Raw genomic sequence first — 17,393 nt, 5'->3', positions numbered from 1 at the left:
GTGAAATATTGAAGCATAAGGAGATGCAAGTCAAAGGTAGAGTAGTAAAAAAGGGAGGTATGAGTCACAACCTCTCAGAATAGTCATCTACTTGTCAGTCGAAGCAATGAGGAGTGAAAACTAGGGTAAGAATTTATGGATTTTCGACAGTGGATAGAGCGGTAGCAAGCGTCTTCACATCTCGACAAGTCAATGCTTGCTCGGTCAACAAATGAAGTCCCGCCAAAAACGAAAAAAAAAAACAATTCTCATCGATCATATTATGAATACTTTGCATCAAGGACGTAAAAGATTGGTTGTACTCACAGACAGTTCGCTTTTGTCGCAACTCCAGCAATTCCTATCACATTAAGTAGTCAACATATTTCGGAAAGAAGTGCGCTTCACTTCACACTTGAATCTTCCCAAATGTCCACCAAGTTTCTCCCTTCTCGACATCACCCATTCTCCTCCACAAAATAATATCATCAACAAGAAACATGGAAGCAGTACTAACCTTCACATATTCGTTTGGGATTTTTGAAGTATTGAAGTATTGTTTCACTTGCCACAAGAAGTTTTCGATCACCTTTGGATAGTGTACGCCATTGTATGGATTCGGCATGGGCATTTTGATCTTCATCATCGAAAGAACACATTCTATGTTTATAGAGGCTCATTTGATAATTTTCATTTGTGTCTGCATATCTTCTAGTTCCGACAACATCTCATCAAGGTTGTTGCTCATGTCTGCTTTAAGCACAACAACGATACTATGAATATCATCTTCTAGCCTTTGAATCACCTTAAGGCTATGTTGTCAGATGTTCACCACCACTTGAATCCTCTCCTTCAAACTCTCCTTCAAACTCGAGCATTGGAATTCCAATTTCTTGAGCCTAGATTCAAAAGAGGTTAAACATGATTTGATTTTAGAGACTTTTTTTTTTTTACCTTTGTTTGGGATAATTTCTAACGTCTGTTCCTAGGAAGTCATTGCTGATACAATTTTGCTCTAATACGAGTTGTCACAGTACTATATAGGGCTAGAATTTGATCCTGAAATGGGTGGAAAATAGGTTTGTAAGCCTTCATTTCAATGCGAAATCAAGCCAAAATGGAGAGAAAAGAGCTCTTGCAAAAATTAAGTATTCTTTGCACAAATTTCAAGATGAATACATTAAGTTTACAATGCCTACTTATAGAGAAATCAAGGATCAATCACCCTTATCCCCTATAATATATGAGCAAGTGAAAATTCACCACATAAGCAAGGCAAATCTCATTATATTCAAATTCAAATGGGTCAAACTCCATGTGCCCTTATTTTTCTCAAACTACCCTATTCCAATGCCACACTCTACTAGTTAGTTAGCTTCCAGTTGTGCGCTGGTTGGGCTGGCCACACCCACGCCTATCAGCCTCACGCGCCTTGCTGGTCGCTTGGGCGCTCGGGCCTGGGCTGCAGCAACAACCTATGTGCGCCCATGCGCCTCAATAGCTGCAGCCTTGGCTTTTTCATGCCAGGTTCGTATTTTAGGGATCTGTGAGGGTGTTGTTGATGCTAAATGGAATTTTTGAGGGCTTGGGGTTGTCATACCTATTTGTGTAACCCTTTTTTATGGTAAGTTCGGTGCACCAATATTTGGCTCACTTGTGCACATGTCCATCCATGGTTCTTCCGATCGTGTATCACTAAGGTTGTAATGAGTAAAGTCTATTGAGGTATATTCGAAAAGGGTATAGGCTATGCGTCCCCTAGTTCGGCATGGGTCTCTCAAAAGATATAGTAAACCTAATAAAATAATAAAGTCCAAGATAAGAGTGCAGTTGTCGATTCTTAGTTTCTTTTCTCTCTTGGGTGCAAAACTTGAAGGAGTTTGGGTTTCCCTTGAAGCAAACCTAGTTATTCCCACTCTTATCCTCTATCACCAAATCATCATCACACATAAGTACCCATCTAAAAAAATAATATTTGGAGAATGTATCCTATCATCTTGTGCACTCACTCATTATCAACTCATGTGACATTGGCAAGTGAGACCGGCTCTTCATGGACTTAGTTGCAGGAGAACAATGTTTTTTTAAAGATTGAAGGTAGTCATGGGGGTCATATATGTTGTTGGGATATATATAATGTAATTAGGGTGTCATTGGTGTAATTAGTTTATGTTTATTATCTCTTCTTCACTCTTACTAGGGTAAAAGACATAATTATAATATTATACTTTTATCAGTTATAAAAAGAACTTAAGAGGGAGGGTTTGGATAGAGGTCCATAACCCTATTATTGCTCCTATTTTCTCCAAATTAGTCACTCTTCCTCTTCTCCTCAAAATTTTTCTTTACAACTCCTCTACTTCTCACCCCCTTTATCCATGGTATCAGAGCGGGCAAAGATCTGAGATAGAAAAGGAGAAGAAGATGAAAAAGAAAGGGAAGAAGAACAAAAAGAAGAAAAATAAAAAGTAAAAAGAGAAGTTTCTCGTTTTTCCTGAAGTTTTCTTTCCCAATTCCGATTTTTCATTGGATGTTTCACTTTCTTGTCGTATTTTTCATATAACAAATTATATACTGTTGGAAAGATCTTTGAGTCTAGTTTTCAACTAAAAAAGAAATAAAACTAATTACATTATATATTCCAACTTATGTTATGTTAATTTTTCAACGAGTTACATTCAAAAAGTGGATATTCAGTTGGACACTTAGTTTAATCTTGTTCCTCTCGAGTGCCTTTAAGATTATCATCTCCTTGCATTGTTAGCTTGATTATATTGGATCGAAACACGTGATTCACCTTGTGTCTTTCTATCAATTATCTAAATGGCCATACCATTTACTTATTTGGTTTGTTTTCTTCTCCTATTTCTAGATTGCTCTTTTTCTTTGAATTGTCATTGCTCTTCTTGTTTCTTTGCAGTTCAAATTTTTATGTTTCTTATGAATCCTGTTGGAATTAGTGTGTGGATTTATTGCTACCAGTTGGTCGAGGTGGGACAAAGAAACAATGGTGTCAAGCATTTAAAACACATCCTCTGAAGGTTCTGGCTATTCTACAACTACTGTTGAGAAACATGTTTCCTCCAAAATGGTGGAATAAATGAAGAAGAGCTAAATATTATGAACTATGTGATGAATAAGCTGTTTGGGGGTATCAGAAAAGGCAACAGAAGATGAGACAGTGTCAACCTTAGAGAACAGATGTGACCATGTTACTCATGAGGCACTGTCTAATGATGAAGAAATAGGTGTATCTACAGATGAAGATAAACTAGTCCTCAGCATACTAACTGACGGAGATTGCAGCAAACTGAATTTGATGCAACTACTTGGGAAGTGATCCAGTTTGGTAGATAAGACATTGACGATCTGATGTTTTGTTTGCAGTTATTTTGTTTGAGGTAGATAGGCCATGTTTATCAAAACACTTAGAAACAAGATTGTTATGCATTCTTTACAGAAAAAATGTTTTGCATTCAATAGACACTTCAAATAACTAAATAAGGGTGAAGGAACCATGATTAAGCACCTCCTATCATTTTGAGAATGAAACCCTTACTTGATCATTAAGTTTGGGAATTTGACTCATAGCCCTCTCAATTCAAGTTTTTATTTGCATTCTTTATGTCAAACAGGAGGTGGGCAATTGTAACCACTTCCTCCTATTTTGATGGGAAAATGGAGGTTTTATGAATGACGGATCTAGTCTAGCAGATGTGGCATGTGACATTTCCTTTGAGGAGCTTCTGAATAGACGAGACGATCTTCAACTTCTGGAATTTGATCACCATGGTTGCAGGTAAACAACTGTTCTGATAGAGATAAAAATAAGGATAAGGATCAAAATGCAAATGCCAAATAGACTCAAACTCTTAAGAGTTGTAATCATCTACAATCTTTGTTGTAATTCTATAAATAGTGTATACCTGATCAATGATAATCACGATAATATTATTCTTTATTCCTATATTCTACATGGTAGCATAGCAAATCGATCCCTTTGCATCTATCATCCTCCCAATTTTTTTCGCTTCCACTACCTCTTCACTCATAACTCACCACCCTCACCCACACCCGCGCAAGCTGAACCACCTGGATGATTTCGTCCGCCTCCAATGCCGCTGTTTTTCTCAGCTACTACCAGTGCCGCTGCTCTCTCCGTACCACTTCCGAGAACATGCTTCCTCTTTTTGAAGATCAAGATTGGAATCTCCTCTCAAAGCTCTATCTTGCGGGGCATGATAGAGATAAAGATAATGATAGAGATAAAAATAAAAGGTGATCGAAACAAAGACAAACTCAGATTGTAGAAGATTGAATTAGAGATAGACTCAAATTGTAGAGTTGTAATCATCTATTGTCTCTGTTGTAATTCTATAAATAGTGCACTCGTGATCAATGATAATCACGACAATATTATTTTATTCCTATATTCTACATGTTCACACTTTCGTTTAAATTCTATTTATGAAATTTATAATGTATGTAAAAATTTATTTATGCTTAAACAATAAGCTTGGGATTTCTACTCGTAACCCTCTCCCAACATTCTTTATGTCAAAACGGTTAGGTTCACAAGTTTGAAGTATATGTAGCCCCTTTTTTTCCTGTACGACTCTCTCCGTGCAAAAGAGGGACCACGGTGGGACAAGCTTAAATATTTGATTAATTTCGTTATTGGAGAAGGGAGCAATGATGGTCGACACCCATTGAGTATTGAATACCGTCCTGAACTCTCAAAGTGCCCATGGAGAAGAATCTATTGATATTTGAAGCTATGAAAGTCTTACGCACGTGCATGAGCGTGTGGGGCCACGGCTCTTTGATTTTTCCTAGCGACTCTGGAATCTGAATATGGTCCACTTGTGATAAAGTCCAGCCCATCTGCTGACATCCGAACGATGTTGTATTTTTCGAAGAGACAGCGGTCGATTGAGGTTGTATCGGCCGAGATGTGATTTCGGGAATTTGACTCCGACATGAGAGAACGAGGGAGAAGCATTTTTGTGTTCTAGTGATTCCCTTTAACTTGCTTCATCAAATGAATTGTAAACTGAATCTTCTAAAGGGCGTCTGTCTGCCTATGTACGGAAATATTCTTATGTGTATTGCCAAAAATAAAAATAAAAATAAAAAATTCGTGTTTTATTCTGATCTATGTCATATGTTTTACTAGTCAACCTACTAATAAAGCTGATTTGACACAAAACCAAACCCGTTTTTAACTTTTAAGCTAGAAATCCTATTTGGATTTGAGAAGTTCAATTTAGGAATACACTTTCACATCAACTTTCTTATTTTGAAGTAAATGAAAGCAAAAGGTTAGTGGGCAGAATAAAGCAAAAAGTAGATTACTCAATCTAAGATAAAAGTACAGTTTTTTTTTTAAGGGCCATCTATTTCTATTTAAAAATAATAATTTTATTTGGAAAGTCATTTCCTAGTAGAAATACGTACTTAATATTTCTTAGAAGCATTTTTTTTAATTAAATTTTTTTACCAAAAATATCATATAATTTAACTACAAAATAAAGCAATACTTTTTATAATCCTTTATTTTCTAAAGATTTGATTTCAACATAAAAATAAAATAAAATTGTAACTTTTGGATTCTCTTTTAATTTTTCAACAAATTCATTTACTTTATTTAAAGATTCTGTTATTATTGGCAGTGGAGCCTACTGAAAAGAAGCTCGAGCCATTAACACTATTCTCTTATCTTGATCTACTTGTGTGTTCCTAACAAAATAAATGCTAGTAGGTATGAGTACCTTAGATACTGAGATTATACCACACGCTTATATACTTCGCCTTGGAAGTGGACTTGACTGACCATTGAATGCTCAGATTCATTGACTAGACGAACCTCTTCTTCAGATCGTAAAGCTTTGAAGGTACAACCTGAATGGTTCAAATACCATAACTACAAAACAAAAGGAATACGGGTCCCTGCACTGATGAGACAACGGCTAAAAAGGTTCAGATAGTAATCCTGACATGAAAGTAGAAACTGAAGAGCAGTTGAGAATTTCCCGGAACCCGGTACCTGTATTTCTTTACAATTTTACTTACCCATCTGAAGCAAGATGAGCTGAGAGAGTTGTTCGTACGAGTTTGTCTTCACCGATCCAGAACCAACAGGCCAACTGTGCGCGAGTGGTGAGTGAGCCAAAAAAAAAAAAAAATTTGAATTGAGTGTTACGCACCGTTTGGTCTCTACTCAAAATAATTGGCTCAAGCGGCTCACCTTGTTTTGTTGGAGAGGAACAACCGCTTTCCCCTACCTTTTGGGGGTGGGACTATGACTGTGGTGGGTCCTGCATCACCAACTGTTCCACTTCCATATGCTACAGTTGTTAGGATTTTGAAGGCAACAAATCAAGAGAAATTATTGGTTATAGACGCTTTATGGTAGGCATTACCGGTCTTAGAGTTGATAAAAAATAAATAAAAATAACGGCTCTTTGACGATTCTTTCTTTAGTGTTGGACACTGGCTTAAAAAGTAAGCTACCCTGGCATGAACCTTTTATATGAACAACTCTTCAGTGATTCATGTTTATATATCTCTGAGATGTCTTTTATACTGTTTCCAAAAGCTAGAAACATGACTGTGAACTCTTTAAACTAGACCGATCAAAGAATTCAAAACTCGGAAAACCAACTGTGGGCAAAATGTCCAAAATGAATTACAGTTTAGGGGAATTAGTTCTCAAGGCACCGCCTCTCCTTTGATGAATACCTTTGCAAGACCGCAAGTAGTGACCGTATACAATTAGTACACATAAAAGTCAAAAAGACCAAACTGTCTATTTAATCTCCTTAAATGATCCAACGAGGGTCCACCCGGTTTGGTTTTTATAACATACTTATTGGGGCTCGAGTCAAGTGCTCCACCGAGTTCGGAGCCGATCATTGTCCTCGTAAACTCAGTTCAAAACCCTGTCTCTGTTCTGACAAAGTAAATTTTCGATTCATTTCCGGCAACTCCATTTTGGTTCTGAAAAGGTCACTGTGGTATTGAAAAGTTTCTGGTATTTCATGAGTTCGGTCATCGATGTAAAAATTAAATAATTCGTATCCGAAACCGCCACTTTCTTACAGAAAATACCAGAAACTGCCCGTGAGAACTGCCGGAAGGAAGGAAGGAAGGGAACGCGGTTAGAATTTTGAAAGACAGATAAGACAGGTGCGTGATCATACGTTTTCCAAAGTCATGGCAATTATGTGAATACCTGAAGAACAGATAGCTCATGGATAAGACCGAGAGCGTGGCAAAAATGTAAGAACGACTTGAAAACCTCAGTGTGGGGGAGACCTGCAGAGAAATGAGCTTGGTCCAATAATTTACTAGACCAACTGATACAGGGATCCGGACTCCGAACGGAATCATAATGTTCCTCGATCTCCGGCTTTGACATATCGTAGATGTTTCCAGAAGCTGCTTTACGATTTTTTTACAAGATTTGAGATGTGTGTTTAATGAAACACAAACAGCACACAAGATAATTCATGGGATTGAACCGTAACAGCATCTTAAATTTTTTATTCTGCCAGATTCACAGGGGCTTTTCTTTCTGTGCCTCTACCCAAATTTTGTTAATTGGAACAAGTAATACGCCTTTTAGTTATATACACCAATGTCAAGGGGGAAAACAATGTTTTTAGCCTAAAGCAAGCAAATGAAATACCTCTAGGCCGGGTACTGATAGGTGAGAGACTCGCCGGGACGCAGACGAGGAAGAAAGAATGAAAGCAACAATCGGCACATGTAAAAGATAAGTCAACAACCAGAATGTCAGAAATCTTTCTTGTTTTTTTTCTTCCAAATCGAATTCCACACGGCGTCCGGATAGATAGGTTCATTTTACTAAACGACGACGGCAGGAACAACGGCAACAACCTACCTATTTTCCGTCGAATTCGCAACTAGCATACAACAATCTCAGCAAAGAACGTCGGCGAGAAGCTTGTATCTCCGGCAACCGAATCTATTCTTAGCAAGATTCCTCCAACGATCCAAGGCTTTGTTCTTATCTACGTAGCGGACGTTCTTCTTCACTGCAGTATTTTTGTTCTCTTCCGGCTCCGAAACGTGTTCTTTGCTTGGGGTAGCGAGGCGTTTCTCCTCCACCACTCGTTCCTCCCTCCGGCAAATCCGCTTCTCCTCGTTTCCGTCCGAAGAATTTTCCGGCAAGGACTGCGCGATCTCGAGAAGAAACTCGAAAACTTTACTTCTCCTGCTTGCCTGCTTATCTTCTTCGTGAAGACACCACTCGCAAGACCATTTCTCCATGTCTATGTTCGGATAAAATCTGCTGCAATACCTGAAACGATTCATGGCCGAGAGAAACACAAAACGGATCACTACCGAGAGAAACAGGAAAGCAAACGCTACAGAGCTTATTTTCAGCCTCGGAAAATTAATAACGGATACTCACAGAGGAAAAACTTAAAACGCGGACTCGAAGATAATTATTTCCGGCAACAAGGCCAATCTACTATACCAAACAAGCAACAAAAAAAAAAGATCCCTCTCCGTTTCATGACACTAATAGGAAATCTAGACGAAAGCAGCACGAATTTTGAACAGAAAAGAAAGAATGTCAAAACTGCTACAAGAAACGGCGAACACAAAGCACAGATCCGCACTCACGTGTGCTGATGTCGGAAACGGCATTTCTTGCAAGGAATTAAAGCATTCCGTAAACCGATATCCCCGCACAAACTGCAAACAGTCTCCACTTCGCCATTACACAGCTCTCGATCGGATTCTGGTTCCATGAACGGGCGACAAACGAAACGGTAAATAAAAATTAAAAAAAATTAAAAAAAAATTGCAAAAAGGCGGAGCTTTCCTTTCTCTCTACGAACGAAACGGGAGCCTTCTTCTATCTCGGAAAGTCGGCCGACTGCCTTCTAAAAGAAGAAGCAAAGGCTGCCGAATCGATAGCCTCACTGCATCACCGGACCAGATTTTTATACCCTCGCAGAAGCGGTTTCCCAGTTTTTGTCCCGGCACGAAACCGCCCACGCCGCTCTGCTTTACCGGCTACTGGCTATTGCAACCGGACAGAGATCCCAGTCTTACCGGTATGTCGAGTTACGTGTCGATATCATGGGAGGAAGGAGCGGAACGTGTGGGGGTTAGTGCAGTGGTAGGGTTGTAAAATAGTGAAAGATCGTCGGTTTGCTCAATTCCGACTGAGCCCACCTCGATTTTGTCCTATCTGCAATATTTCTGATTTTTTTTTATTTACGGTCATCACACGGGGCCCCACCAGTTTTTAGCCAATCGTACTAAATGATAAGCCCAGGCCCTGGGCCCAGGAACGGGAAAATGCCCCAATCGAGCCGGCGGTTCGATGGAGCCACCAGACTCGTGTGAAACGTGGTATGCATGTATTCGTGAAGTCACCCCGAGCCACATGCCAGGGTTGACGGAGACTAGGCTTTGTCCAGAGGGCCACTAAAATTGTGGTAACATAGTCGCGATTAAAAAAACAAATCTTTAGAAACCGGATAGATTAGCTAAGTTTTTTGTGTTTTTTGTGCATTTGGAGACAAGTCTTTAAGTCTCTAATTGTGAAAGGGGTGAGTAACTATGGCTTGCGAAGATCCATTATTAAATGTGAGCCCTCATGCCTCACAAACTTATCAACTTCAGAATAATTAGAAATGCCTAGGGTTTAATCGTCTCTTAATCATTTGGTGAACCCATTTTTGAACTAGAGTTACATTGGTTTAACCGTTTGTCAAGATAGGCCATACTATTAATGGAAGTATTTAGATGCTCGGCACGATAGCCACCCCTAAGCCCTAGCCAAACGCTGCCGAATCGAGAGCCTCACTGAATCACCGGACCAGAAAGTGAAGATTCAGATATATCAGGAGGCTGCAGGCGTTGAACTGCAAATAGCTCGGTGAACTTGGAGCTGCTGTCGTCGAATTCGCCGAGACAGGGTGGCCGCGCTGTGAAGTAACGCACCTGAGGAAGAGGAGGGGAAATATGAAAATCAGAGGCTTGTGGAGACTCTGCATCGCGGGCAAGTAAGGGGCGCAGCGCTGTTCATTGATTACACCAAGGCCCTCGATTGATTTCATCGCCTTGATTCCAGACGGACCAGGAGGAGAGTCGACCGTCTCCGAATCGTTCTCAATCTTCTTCCATTGATTGCGCAGCAGGAGCACAAGCTTCTTTTTAAAAAATCCACAAAAACAGCTGAAAAACTGTTAGGGTTGCAAAGGATTTCATTTAAGTCCACGATTAGGATTTCATGAATCTTCTATTTTCCAAATCGGAACCAGTCTTTCTGGCGTGGATTAAGATTAGACGAGACCCTTTTCAACGTCGGAAAAGACCGAAATGCTGAACTACTCGAACAAGTCCAAATGGGCGTCACTATTGCCATATAAGCTTTTTCAACGTTGGGTGCTCATTCGAAAATTGAGAAATAAATGAACTCCTCAGTTTTTAATGTTAAAATAAAATATTATTACTTTAATAGCATATTAAAATTTTAAAATAAAATTAAACATAATAATTATTTAAATATTTTTTAATTCGTATAAAAATCTATTTTACTTTATTAAAATTAGCATACTCAGTTTACTTAATATAATAATTTATGTAATTATTTCACAAAAAAATTCAAATTATTATATACTCTTAATTTTAAAATAGAATAATTTTAGTAAATTTTCTCTATTATAGTATTAATATAAGATATTAATAATAACTATAACAATTGTTATTTCAATCCTAGAAAAAATATTATTATTTAATAAATACAAATAATTAAATATTAACTTAAATATGTTTTAGTTATTTAAATTAATAATGTAAATTATTTAAGTTTAAAATATATTTCTCTTTATTTAAATAAATGCACTTATTTAATTAATGTAAATATAGTATTTATATAACACAATGACTTCTTACTAAATTTATACAATAATAATTTATTTATTATTAAAAATATTTATTAATAGGATAAATATATATAAAATAGCTATAATAATTATTCTTTATTTTGGTTAACTCATATTCATGTCAATTATTTGGTGATCCTATAAATTATATTAACACTATATTTATATTTTTAAAATCTAAATTAAGAGTTTCAATTTTCTCACTAACTCTTAATTTCTTTCTTCAACAAAGATTTATTCTAGAATCTAATATACCAACATCAAATTTCCAGTAAAAGAATTCCCATAACAATTCTAAACACACTACCAGTTCCTAATAAAAGCTTAGCCTATGAAGTGAGAATTGAGAAGAAAATTAGGACAGTAAGAGGTATTTTCAGATGAGAAGATCCCATACACCTCAAATTTCACAGATTCCACAGTTTGCCTGTCAAGAGGCCAATGCAACCTAAAAATTAGTCATTTAAGTACGAAAGCCAACCTACTCAAGAGATGTGGACAGTAACCACACCCACCCCGCCTTTACCGCTACCCGCGGAATTCAAAGGCTGGACATAGAGTGCCTAGCTCTAATACCATGTCAAACGAACAATCCGACAATGGTTGAACAAACGATCTTACGAAACTCAACGGCTGACGGCACAACAAACTCACGGTGGTGGACGAAACCACCACTACCTCACGGGACTGACAGAACAATCCAAATCTCCAACGAGATAAAGCGTTGAACTCTTTGGTTTCTCGACGAACACGAACAAGAAAGACGAAGACAAAAATAAATCCGTTCAGGGTTTAGGGTTAACCCACCTACCCATTTTTGACCGCCTCTCACGGGATTCAAACGTGAGACTTGGCATGCCTAACTCTGATACCATGTAAAGAAATTGGCCAATACAACCTAAAAGATTAATGGGTTAAGTACGGAAAGCCAACCTACTCAAGAGAAGTGGACATGAGAGACAATCACAATGATGCAAACTTACAGTTCATTCCATTCACTTTTCAACTTTCCAAAACTGTACCTGTTATTACTTTGGATTTTGTTCCCTCAGTTTATATATTCTTCACAAGAGGTCCATACAGCCTAACCAAGACTCATGAAATGGTGAATGACCCAGAATCCAGATTTCACAATTTTCAAATATCAACATTTCCCATTACTGTATACATATCAAAAGTTAAAATAACTTCTAACCTTCTGTCTTTTTATGAAACAAACCTATGAACAAAGATACATACAGGTTTTCATTCGTCTTACTCTTACTCTTCTTTCACTCCCGCAATTGAAGGTTGCTTACTGGCACAAGTAGCAGCATCTGTGTTGCGTGTATCTGCATTCCCACCGTTCTCTTCGTCGACATAAGGGACCACCTCGGGAGTTTGTCGAACCCATTCATCCATTAGGTCAATTTCATCCGTGAAAAATTGATATTTACGATTCCGAAGTTGAAGATTGTAATGAACAAATACCAAATCAGACATCCTTTCATCCTCTATACCATTTGAGGTCTTGCTGTGTAACTTCTCTAACAGACTCCTCTTCAAGTTAAATTTCAGGGTACCTGTACATGTCTGGCTTAATATTCGAACCGCAAGTCTTTGAAGTTGAGGGCAGTGGTCTGCATATGATGACCACCACAAACCTGCAATGTCGAATTAGGAAAGAAATCAGTAAGAAATTGCAGAAAAGAGAAAACCAACCACATGAAAAGTTCTGCTTAAGTAGAAAGAATCTTGGATGTACTGAGTTAAACTAAATTGAGATGATAAGCAATCATGAGTGTTTGTGTTGCATGCTTTAGTCAACATACATAACATGAGTAAGAGAAAACAAAATTCTTTAACCTGGATATATTCTTCTTATTTGCTCAACTGCAATCGGCTTACTAAAGCCTCCACGGCCTCCCCTGTACTCTTCAAGCTGCGCAAGTACATGGTCCTGAACTGCAGGATCGTTGACCATCCGTAGAATACAACACAACAGACCAGTAGTTACCTCAGTATCCGTAAAAAAGTCACTTGAGTAAAATAAACTTGGATTCAGAAAATATCCCGCGGAATGAAGAGCACTATGAAGTTGATTGTCCCATACTTCATCTATCATTTTCCACAATCCAAGATACTTCGCTTTAATATTTTTAAAATTTTCCTTAATGCTTTCTTTTGCTTGATCCATTGTCTCGTATATGTATCCCATTGTAGGCTTATCATCGTTGTTTAACAGTTGCATAAATCGGACAAGTGGCATAGTTGCATTTAGGACTTCAGAAGCTCCTTCCCAAAAAGGGGGCTCTTGGACCAATTGGGCAATCTTCGTTCCTTCAACCTTAGAAGCCCAGACAGAGTTGTTCCAAGTTGATGATTCAAACATAATCTGCAAATTTTCCTTTTGAGAGACAATAGCCTCCAATGTAACAAAGGGTGTTGCAGCCTGGAACTTTGAGCGTCTAATTATATCTCTTCCACCTGTATAATCTTTCATCAATTTCAGAATTGCTTTGTTTCCATAAATGAACTTAGTAATTGTCTTGGCTTCACTGAGCAACTGCTGCACTTGATTCATCTTTCCAATATCCTCTAAGATTAAGTCAATGCAATGTAAAGCACACCGATTCCAAAAGAGCACTCGATACTTCTCCGATATCCTTTTGCCTACAGCTTCCATTGTATTTGATGTATCATGTGTGAGTACTTGGACCACGTTATTAACCCCAACCTCTTGTATAACTCTGTCATACAACAAAAATAGTTTATCAACATCTCCAACAGAATCAGAAGCATCTACAGATTTTAGAAATATGGTTCCTTTTGGGGAGTCTACTAGAACAATAACCAGGGTTTTGCCCATTTCACTAGTCCAAGTGTCTGATAATATACTACAGCCTGTCCATTCCCACGATTGCTTGACCATCTTTACATGCTCATGTACCTCATGCACTTCCTCCTGAAGTACCCATCCTTTTAGCTCTTCATAACGGGGAATTTTGTATCCCTGTCCATGACTGATGGCAGCTTCAATCATGTTACGAAAGTAAGGAGAACTGGAAGCTCCAAAATCAATGCCAGAATCATAAAAGAATCTGCCTATGCATCTTAGAAGATGCTTTGCTGAACCCTCTAACTCACATCCATCAGGGATTTCTTCATCTATTACTGAGCACCCTGTACCACTACCTGTTTCTGCTTCTTCTGAATGACGTTCCACAACCTTCTTTCTCTTCCCTAATGAAGTTGAACGAGAATTTGTTACTATGGAACCAAGACTCCTCTCTGGTGTAAGACTTGAGTCGAACTTTGAGCCAAGACTTCCCTTTGGTGTAACACCTGAATTGAATAAATTGACAGCTTCCCTGCTCATTTTCTCTTGTTTCCTTCCAAGGATCAAATCTTTAATTACTGACCTCAAATTGAATGGCACATTTTCACACGGTAATACATCCCCACGAACACCTCCTAAATGGTACTTAAGACGGCTAAAACCACTCATCGCCTTGTCACAGTAATTGCATTGGACCCTCGCTTTTTGTTTATCAATAACTGTACCATGGTTGCGTATGTTGAGTGGTTCATTATTTACATCCATTGCAGCTGAGAAGAAAATTTACACCATTCAATGTGATGTCAAAGATCCAGTATTCTGTTAACCGAGAAGCAAAGTTAGGGAAAGTAAGACATAAGAACAAATAATGTCCAAAAAAATAATTGTGATATCCATATACTAAATCAACTCATATCTTAGCTCTGTCACATATACGTAGAAAAATCTGTGATATATCAACTGGAACAGCATGAACATACTAGAGTTTGGACCTAGGAAAAAATGCATTTCAACATTTGCCCATTAAAGAGAGAAATTCCATATGATCATTTATCATAGATTCTGTAACAGTAGGTAGTAATTGTATCCTCATTGAGTTTCAATTTTCAGTAATCCCAGCTTCCACATAATTATTCAACTTCCATTTTTGAACTAGTGATAAACATTTGATATTTCAACAACTTCTTGAACTCTGAAATGCATTCTAAATCCTGAAAATGTTCAGGAAATTTCGATCATTATATCTTACTAAACCTTTAATCTCCTACTAAAACAACTGTCTTGCGGATGCGGCATGTTTATATATTCCTCCCAGCAGTAGATAGGCGTATGAGACGCAGACCCATTTGGTATTGCTGATACGAAACAGCATGGAACAATCCCAAAGCCAAACTTAGCGGAATCGAGCTGGGGAGAGACCAGACGAGTACCGGTAACAATATTCCGGGAATCGTGAAAAGAAAAAAGCAGGAGAGGGAAAGCAAGTACAAATAAAAGAGAACTCCAAATCCCGGTAAGTTTCAGTATACATTTGTAAGTCCTAACGTTATACCAGTTACTAAGTTTCGATTCTTACGCATCCCACATATTTTACCTTCAGGCAGATATTTTTCTTCCTCTAAAATTTCTTTTCAAGAGATGAAGCACAAAAAAAAAAAAAAAAACAGAGCAGTCTTGCTAAAACGATGAAATTGTAAACTACATAATGACAGGACCTTCCCTTCAGTAACATGCCTTCCACTACCCCCAAGAGGTACCTCATCAAGGTTAGGCTCAAGGGCATCAATCATCCCCGTCGGCTTAGTTTCGTCTTATCATTATTTCAAACTCAGAAACCCATGAATGACGAAAAGCCCATTTCAAGACTTCCGCCCCCTCCATCGGGAATCATAACAGCAAGAGCACGAAGTGTAGAGACTATACCAGACATAATGCAACTGGAGGGTAGAAAAACAAACACACAACACAAGTACGGACAACCAAAGACAAATTTCAATTCCGTCCTGGAAAATCATAACAAAGTAAACGAAATCTCCATTGGGTTAACTTACCATGTAACCAATCGCGCAGGCATAGATCCGGTCAAATTCGAAGACGAATAAACTCTAAGGAAAAGTAACGGAAGAGCATCGCAGGACGAAAAAGAGTAGGGCCCCACGAAATCAGAGCAGAGAAATCAGAAAACCGGATCAAAAGCATCAACTTTACCTTGCTATTAGAAGCCACACAGAGCAGCGACGATGCCCACTGTTCCTTGGGAGATAGCAGAGAGGAGACAGCACACGCGACTCTTGAAACTGCTGCTTTTGGGCACTGTGTGCATTAATCAATACGTGGCACGTGCAGATCCAACCCAGAGAAGGGTCCCACTTCGGAATGGGACGTGCACTTCACTGGAATCGCGATCAGCCTCGTCTGCCGGACGCAGGGCGTTTGGCTCGCGGAGAAAACGAGAAGCGGATGAACTCTGCGAGAATCCGCATTACTTCGCGTCGATGCGTTAAAACCACAGGGAGGAGAGAGATTTGAGAGCAGGAACGCCGCTGGCCGGAGACAAGCGTGGGAGAACGAAGAACTCGCGCTCTGGAGTCTTGTCACTAGGGATGCGCTTCAGGATAACTCCTCTGCGACCAGAAACTCGATCAATCAATTATCAAAACTTGTGAAATTGCTCAGTTCCGCGATAATTTGGCCTTTCTCGCGCTTGCCGCGCTATTAATATTATATTTTAAGGAAAAGGCTCACTCCACGGGCATTCCACTATTTAGCATATTTTAAAACAAATTATTTGTTTAATTAGATTAAATTCTTTATTTAATTGTTTTAATTACGTTATTATGTTATTATATAAAATTTCATATAATGTTGATGTAATTTGAATTGAATGACTTTAAATTTAGTTTATTATTTAATTTTTAATCTTATATATTAGAGTGGGCAGGGTTGGGTTTTCCAAAACCCACCACATAGCCATCTTTATTCTTGAGTTCAAAATCTGGACTTGGGTCAGGGAGCATTAGTAAAAAATACAATGGGCAATATATTTTCCAGACTAGTATGAGCTAGTCGAGTCATGGGTTAACCTAATGAGTTGTAAGACTTAGGGGTGGCATTGATCCAAGTTAATCTCGAACATGCATATGCTCGAGTTTAGTTTGATCTGATTAATTTAAACTCGAGTTCAGCCTCAAACCTACAATTGGAATTGAGCTCGAACCCAAAATTTTAACTAAATTTGAGCCTGAGCTCTTAGCTGGGTTTGAGTTCAACTTACATTTAAAACTTCAAAAAATACAAATATAAATAAATAGAATATTATGATAACCTTAGTATCATTGAATTACAAGGTATCACATAGGAGTCCAAATCTTTACAATAAAGTATGCTAATGCATAATAATCAGCTTAATAGACCTAAAAGAAATAACAAATACCTCCATCAATAGTATTTATTCCATTGGCAGACAACACTTAAAAAGGTTGAACAATCGATCATTTTTTAGGTTGGAGGTAAATAAGAGCAAGTATCAACCAACTAAAGAGGGAATTGACAATAGCAATTAGAGTAAAGGATATTTTCTTAGAAAATATTGGGAATGAGTAGACTCACAAGCTAACAAGTCGAACTTGGAAAATCTCGAGTTCATCTTGTTATACTTAACGAGC

The 17,393-nt window shown here is 38.2% G+C and overlaps 1 protein-coding gene across 2 annotated transcripts; it reads right to left on the bottom strand.

Annotated features, from left to right (window-relative positions):
* Positions 1 to 11,954: 11,954 nt before the first annotated feature.
* LOC137941331 (uncharacterized) lies at positions 11,955 to 16,316 on the bottom strand. 2 transcript variants are annotated; one of them, XM_068786692.1, is made up of 3 exons: positions 15,937 to 16,316; positions 12,756 to 14,547; positions 11,955 to 12,553 (listed from the first exon to the last, which is right to left on the bottom strand). In XM_068786692.1, exons 2-3 carry the CDS (start codon positions 14,491 to 14,493, stop codon positions 12,171 to 12,173), a joined length of 2,121 nt encoding a protein of 706 aa, XP_068642793.1. In that variant the 5' UTR covers positions 14,494 to 14,547; positions 15,937 to 16,316; the 3' UTR covers positions 11,955 to 12,170. The 2 variants fall into 2 exon arrangements, with proteins under 2 accessions (XP_068642793.1, XP_068642794.1); XM_068786693.1 differs by having other exon boundaries at positions 12,756 to 14,498.
* Positions 16,317 to 17,393: the final 1,077 nt, after the last annotated feature.

The sequence above is a fragment of the Aristolochia californica genome, unplaced genomic scaffold, assembly GCF_029961685.1.
Source record: "Aristolochia californica isolate CCGP_79_NKW_82.1479 unplaced genomic scaffold, dmAriCali1.0.hap1 SCAF_9, whole genome shotgun sequence".
Classification (NCBI taxonomy): Eukaryota; Viridiplantae; Streptophyta; class Magnoliopsida; order Piperales; family Aristolochiaceae; genus Aristolochia; species Aristolochia californica.
This window is presented reverse-complemented; position numbering and strand designations above follow the sequence as displayed.

Bases quoted from the DNA above. Each gene is read 5' to 3' on its own strand.
- LOC137941331 (XM_068786692.1), bottom strand. From the start codon at position 14,493: ATGGATGTAAATAATGAACCACTCAACATACGCAACCATGGTACAGTT. The intron at 12,554-12,755 runs GTTAAAGAATTT...TCGACATTGCAG, and splicing joins AATAAGAAGAATATATCCAG to GTTTGTGGTGGTCATCATAT.